The following is a 7,234-nucleotide window of genomic DNA, read 5'->3' as shown; positions in this document are numbered from 1 at the left end:
CCTATAAAACAATGTTGCAGCTTTTTGTTGTATATGACTAGAATACCAATCTTTACTCCATTTTTTTTTTTCCTGAGCATTTTGTACTCTTTCCAATTTGTATAAAAAAAATTTGTCCACAGTTATTATTCGTTCTTTCTAATGCTTCACCAAGAAAAAAAAAGATTTGCATTTTTACATTACATTGCTTTCTTATTTTTTCACTAAAATTTTGGGGCTTTCACTTAGTAAGGTAATGATTTTAATGAAAAGTATTATAACATGAATTTGATGATTATCTTAAATTACAATCTATTTAAGGAAAATCAAAAACTTCAAATTCAAACTAGATAGTGAACAATTCAATAATAATCGTTTCGTAACATTGCTCTCAACTTACAATTTTAATTCAATATCAATGAAATTTTAAGATTAAATTAGCAATAAGGCACCCAAAAAAATGGTGACAATGCTAAAATAATTCATGCTACTTTGGATCCATCGTAGTTTTTGTTATACTTTCATAACTAATAGCCATAAGTACAAAAATTACATATGGTCACCATGATTGTAAACAATAGTAATGCTCCTAATATACTTGACAAAATATCATTTCAACTTTCACATATTAAAGGAGTACAAAAATTACATGGTGATCACCTTGGATGTACACAATACTAGTACTTTCTCTACTTATAAAACATCATTTCATTTTTCATTTGTTAAAATTTTCTATGTTCCTGCAAAATTATCAAATGTGCATTTCAAAAAAGAAAATTTTGCCATACTAGTAATCCCTATCATTGTTGAAGTAAAGTTGAAACATGATTGACAATACCAATATCACAACAAAGTTGAAGAGGAAGATTGTCTTCTCTTTCTAATCTGTTTTTGTTCAAATGGGGCACTTTGTAGTTGTTGCCTCCATTATCTTTCATCACCTCAATCATACAAGATTGTAAAGTAAGAAATACATGGTTGAGTTGTTCAACCTTCATTTCATCAAAAGATCTTTCCACTACTTCCACTAATTCATCAACATTTGAAGGATCCTTTTGATATTGAAGAGATTGGATTGCTCTAAAAAATCCAAGGTCCAACACATTTAAATCAGGGTTGTTAGGTGGTTGAAAACATAGTCTAATGTCGAATCCATCTTTTTGGGCAGCTTCAACAAATTCCATATGTGGTCTTGCATTATCTTGTTGTATAAAGATAGGAATGTTTGAATCCGAAGCTGGCCATTTTGATCTAATGGCAGGAAGAACTTTCTCAATCAAACAAGCCCTAGTGATATCTTTAGTTACTGATAGAATGAGTTTTGTTTTGAGAGTTCCTGCTGTTCGATTTTTGCTATTCCGCTTAGCTGGTTCCTTAACTACAAATGGAAAAATACCTATTTTTCCAGAAAATAGCTCAATTCTATTTTCATCAAATCGAGGACGAGCAACAGCAGCCATAAACACAACTTTTGGAATAAAGTTTTTACTTTTGCAAGAGCGATATGGATCAGGCTCATGTTCTTCAGGAAGTAGGTAGTACCTTTCATTCTTTTTAGATAAAAAAACCATTTCTCGTCAATGTGAACATAATTAAACATATTCACAAATTTTGGATTTTGTCTGAATTGTACTCTGATCAAGCATTAAAAGCAAAATTCAAGTCGTACCTTCTTATTTTGTTCGGTTAGTTGAGGCTTAATGGAATTGGTATGTGTCCGAATAGTGCCATCTTTTATTCACCGAAAGACAGTTGATTTTGCCATGTTCATCGCAAAAGCCAGAGATCGAATATTTGTTTGACGACAAATGGAGTTTCTTTAACTTGATAAATGTCAACTTCCACCCGTTTTCTTTCAACTCTACCTACAAGTTTCGAAGACACATCCAACGGTGTACCATTATCAACAAATGATTTACATTGCTTCCAAATGCGTAAAATAGTTCTTCTTGATTTGTTGAACAAAATACCAATTTGTTTTAAAGATCCATATTTGAGTTTTCCTTCCTTGCTTTCTTTCAAAAGCCAATCTACAATGGCTTGATGTTCTTCAAATTTTAATCGCTTGTTTTTAGTGGTTGGATCTTCCGAAAATACAACTATACTCATTTCTGGAGTATAAGCAAGAAACGAAAAAAAAAGGAGATGAAAGAAAACAATACAATAGTCCTGCAAGAGAAATTATTCAAAGGTAATAGAGGGAAAAAATGACATGAAAATATAAAAAACATCTCTCTTAATAGCACTTGCTGAAAAAATTCAAACAAAATTATGATTTCGCGCCATAAATTTAATGTGATTTTGGCGCCACAAATCTAAAAATAATTGGAATCAAGAAGAGGATTTTTTTTCAAAAAAAAAATATGGTTTGCAGAAATTGGACGATCTTCTTCATAAGAGGAAGAGAGAGTGGTTTCTAAACTACTTAGAAAGAGAAAAGAGAAAATGAGTAATTTTGGAAATATAAATCTGAAAAGTCACTGTGCTTTTATCTTTTTTGACTTTAGCCTTCACCAATATATAGGAGAGAGAAAATGAGTGTACTTTTAAAAAAAATTTGGAATGCGTATATTTTGTTTTTAAATTTTAATATTATTATTTTTTGAAGGGCAATTCGGCAAACATTTAAAGTCTTCATCTATTTCTTAAACTCCGTGCTCGGTCAAATGTTGCCACATCACTAAAAAAAATCAGCGTTTACCGACGGACGAAATCCGTCGCTAATATATGATATTCCGTCACTAAATAGGATTAGCGACAGATTAGCAACAGATTTTTGACTGTTGCTATTTCGCTCGTTAATAATCTCTTAGTGACGAAAAATAAGTTCCGTCACAAGTTTAGCAACGTTTTAGCAACGAATGATATCCGTCACCACTTGTTAGCGACGGACTAATCCGACGTTATATTTATACTATTCGTTGCTGATTTCTTAATTCATTCTGTCATTTTTGATAAATTCAGAACGAAATTTTCATCACTAATCCGTCGCAACATATTCCGTCGTTTAAGCCAGCACATTTGGCGCTAAAAAGTTCGTTGCTAGTCTGTCACTATCATTCCTTTATCTAGCAACAACCCAATAGATGCTATATTTGTTGCTAAAATTTTTTCTAGCAAATCTAATTTATTTTGTTTTAAAATTACACTGCTGAAATAAATAAAATTAAAATTACTAAATACCCCTTATATAATCCACATTCATATATATAAAATAATATTAATAGATGGTTCAAAATATATAGAAAATCAAAATCACATATTTTAGATCCCAAACATCCAAAGTAATAAGTGATCTTGAGCCTGCAAGTAGTGATCTTGAGCTTTACAAATTGATCTTTCCTATTGCTTGCATCTGACGAAGTTTCCAGAGTTGAAGGCAATTCTAGAGTTGAAACTACAACTATATATTGATTGTTGTTAGAGGAAGGTGTCTTCACCACAACGCCTAGTAAGTGATCTTGAGCCTGCACGTAGTAAAGGGAAAGAAAAACATTTGCACATGTTTTGGACTTTTCATGTGAATCTCTTTAGTGGAAATATGAACTGTGAGGCAAAAATCATATACTTCCAATGTCCAAGTAACCTCATGAGATGGGCAAAAGTAGACAGGATTATGATACTTCTAAAATGAACAGTGATCAGAACAAACCGCAAAAGGAATTGGAACACTTTCAGTTTTCAAAACAAGTCATCTCAAACTGCAAAATATGGTGAAATATGCACATAAATCAAATTTGGTATATGCTTCAATAGTCAAGCAAAGACAAACAACTATTTTAGGAAAATAAATAAAGTTCTCAATTAATCGGCTAAATCAAAGTTACAAGGAAGAAATCAAGTTAAGGCAGTTCAAAATATAAAATCTTACTATATAAACGAAGAAAATATAAAATCCATTGGTTAAGATTATAACCTGGATACTAAATCAATAATACTCACAATAGAAGCAACAATCATGAACTTTGAACAGAAAATTTCAACCTAGATATGCTTTCTAAGAATCAACACGTTGCAAGACAAATTAGTACACAACGACAGATTAAAATGCTTGAATTCTCAAACTAATCAATTCACGATAATTAAAAAACAAGAGCGAAGAGTTGAAATGGTCATAAAATTAATTAAAAAAAACTTACCTGGATGGATCTTAACAGATCCGTTAAGATCCATCTCAAAGTTTTCAAAATCTTTGTCGGAGTGCGTTGTTCATTCTCGCCGGAAAAAGAAGAGGGCGCTGGCTTTGCTTCAGCCTGATGGTTGTTCTCGTCGAAAAAGAGAGAAAAGAGGAGGCGAAGAGGGCTTCGCTGGTTGGAGGCGCCGGTCGCTGCTGCTGCGCTGCCTCACTACTGCTATTTCGACGGACACGGAGGAGCTGGTGGCGACTGCTTGCTTCGTTGTTGCTGTTGTCTCTGCTATTGGTCCTCGCCGGTGGAGGAGGAGAAGAAGAAATAAGAGTGAGGGGAAGAGGAAGGAGGGATGTAGCGACTGGAGAGAGGAAGAGAGAGGTGGCGCAGGAGATGGCGAGACACTCGGTGTCTCGGAGCGGCGGAGGCTGCTGGTGCGGCGCTCCTCTTGGAGAGAGGAAGAGAAAGAATGAAGGACTTTTAGGGTTGGGTTTTTTTAGATAGTTTAAAATAGGAAGGTATGGGTTGCTGAATTTGGACCGCTGATTTGAATGAAACGAACGGGCACGATTAGATCTTGAGTTTCATCAAGGTAACAGACGGACGAGATTAAGAGAGGTTCTAAAGAGTTGAAACAAGATTGTGCCTTAGAAAATATAACATAAAAGTAATTTTGCAACGGACTAAGCAACGGATTATAACATTCGTCGCTATCAAATAAATATATTTATTTATAATAAATTTTAACGACGGATTTTTTCGTCACTAATGTTTATTAGGAAAATATATTGGACTGGTTTTAAGAGTCGCCACTTAATTTTTAAAGAAAAATTAAGAAAACCATTTTTTCAATTGATTAAAACAGGGAATCAATTGAAAATACAAGGAGGTTCGAGGGTTCATTTTTTCTCACTCTTCCTTCAAGCCCTGTACCAACTGTGTCTATTTCGTCCTGAATTTCCTCAATTGTCGGGGTGATTTCCGTGGTTCCAAATCGGAACACCATTTTCTCGTTGTCCCAATAACCTGTGAGGACTTCAATCTGTTCGGGCCACCCAACCATGTTGACGAGTTCTGTTAGGGCTCTTATATATTTGTTGAGGACCCTTTTGTGGACCACAGTGAGGTCGTTGTACCACATCTTGAGCAAAACTGGGGCTTCCACTACCATGTCGAATTTGGGGAATCGATCCATACCTACAAAACAAAGCACGGTTAAGATTCCCTCCCCCAATTTGGCAACAATCAGGTTTCTACACATACATTTTTCAAATGTCAAATAATATGATATGTCGTTAGGTCGTGGACCTTGGACATAATTTTTGGCGGTTTTACTAATGGACTTAATACGCCTTGGGTATTAAGCCGTCTTAGGCTAATGCTTAGATTTGGATTTGGTTTCGCTCTACTCTAGGTTGACTAGAATTGGTTTAGAAATGACGGTTACCCGAGTCGGACAAACAACGGGGTGAAGTCTAATAAACGACGTTGAATGACCACAAGCCAACTATTCGTTTATCACTTCCAAAGAATTTAACTTGTGTTTTTTTTTTTTGAAGGACAGCCGTGGTAAGCCACGTAACCGCCTTTTTCCTAATGCAATCTATTTGCCGTATGGCGGAATCGGGTGCCATGAATGCCACAATTAATATAAGATACGAAATTTAAACAAGCAAACAGTTAAACACAAGGAGGTTCAATAGATTAAAACAGGGAATCAATTGAAAATACAAGGAGGTTCGAAGGTTCATATTAGTGTTCTAGGAAGGGTTTGAAAGCACTTAGAACACCCGCTAATGCGGTTATCCGACGATTAATTATTCGGCTAAAATAGATTAACTTAACTTAAATTGCAAATTTGAACTATTTTATGGTTGAGACCATTAAAGAAAATGTTGAATATTATCTAAGCAAAATATTTTATAAACTTATTCTTTAGGTTTTGTAAGAGGTGATCGGTTTAGTTAAATTGTTAAATCAAAATGAACGTCTTTCGGGGATTTGAATTTTTTGACCTTAAGGTTAGCGGCAAATATTAACAAGCATACAAATACAATAAAATAAAGAGGGAAAGGGAGTTGGACCCAAATCTAGTTTCTGTCCGCCTGGACCAGTATTTGGGCCCATTTTCGTTTTGGGTCTTCGGCCCATTTAAGTTGCACCTGTCCTAGACTAGCACATAATAATCATTCTTTCTTTGGGACCTTAGGCCCAATTTCCCACCTGTCCTAAAAACTAACAAAGTAATGGCAAAATTTAATGACAAGGGCTTAGGCCCAAAATAACAAAATACAAAAGAAATGGAAGGTGGGCCTTTGACCCAATCTTTCCAAAAAAAAAGATTTGATGCATATTCTTTCGAGCTCCGAGACCCGTTCGTCAGTTTCAAAGCTGGTTGTCTCGGGAAGAAGGAACTTGAGCCTTTATGGCTCTCTCAAAATGCGGGGAGGCAATAAGAGTTCATAATGAACTCGGACATATTTCACATGCAAAACGGAAGTAAAAGGAAGGAGTCAATATATAATCCAAATGACATGAATACAGGGAGAGTAATTTAACTCATCGGCAAAAATGCACCCTAACTCAATAATGTGTGTATTAACATATAATTAAGCCATACCACAGAGACATAAAAAGAAAAAAAAAGAAAAAAAAAAAAAAAAAAATGGTAAAGACATCGACTTTAAAGGAATAATTAAGAAGGCCCATTACTAAATGCTCAAAATTAATTGATCCTGATGGCAAATAAAGGTGAATATTTGCAATTCAACATTAACAACATGTAAATGATCATGACAGAACCAAAGCGTAAAAATCCATCTGTTATACTGACACTTAAGCAAAACAACAGCAAGGGGAAACTTTATTCTTTCATGCATTATCCAAAAAAAATAAAAATAATAATAAATAAAGTAGAATAAATAAAACAGCCTAAATATCAACACCAATATATGGACAGATTTAGAATAAGTTCACCACTCCCAAACACACGTTCTTTTAGTAAAATTACAAGACGACAATGTAGAGACTCTAAATCTATCAGTCAAACATACAAATTAGGAGTAGATTTAACACATATTTAGACAAAATCTATGTTACAACCCTAAAAAAAATCTAATCGAACCGCA

At 34.3% G+C, this 7,234-nt stretch overlaps 1 protein-coding gene across 1 annotated transcript; it reads right to left on the bottom strand.

Moving 5' to 3' along the window:
• Positions 1–779: 779 nt before the first annotated feature.
• On the bottom strand, positions 780–1,550 carry LOC125828910 (uncharacterized). Its single transcript, XM_049508218.1, has one exon. The coding sequence runs from the start codon at positions 1,548–1,550 to the stop codon at positions 780–782; it is 771 nt and encodes a 256-aa protein (XP_049364175.1).
• Between the last annotated feature and the right edge of the window lie 5,684 nt (positions 1,551–7,234).

This window comes from Solanum verrucosum, unplaced genomic scaffold (genome assembly GCF_900185275.1).
Source record: "Solanum verrucosum unplaced genomic scaffold, falcon-dt-bn FXZP01000067.1, whole genome shotgun sequence".
Taxonomy (NCBI): domain Eukaryota; kingdom Viridiplantae; phylum Streptophyta; class Magnoliopsida; order Solanales; family Solanaceae; genus Solanum; species Solanum verrucosum.
Note: the sequence above shows the minus strand (reverse complement) of the source record. Positions and strands in the feature narration are given on the sequence as shown.

What these genes read in the sequence shown, in the direction of transcription:
- LOC125828910 (XM_049508218.1), bottom strand. Translation starts at nt 1,550, where the DNA reads ATGGTTTTTTTATCTAAAAAGAATGAAAGGTACTACCTACTTCCTGAA.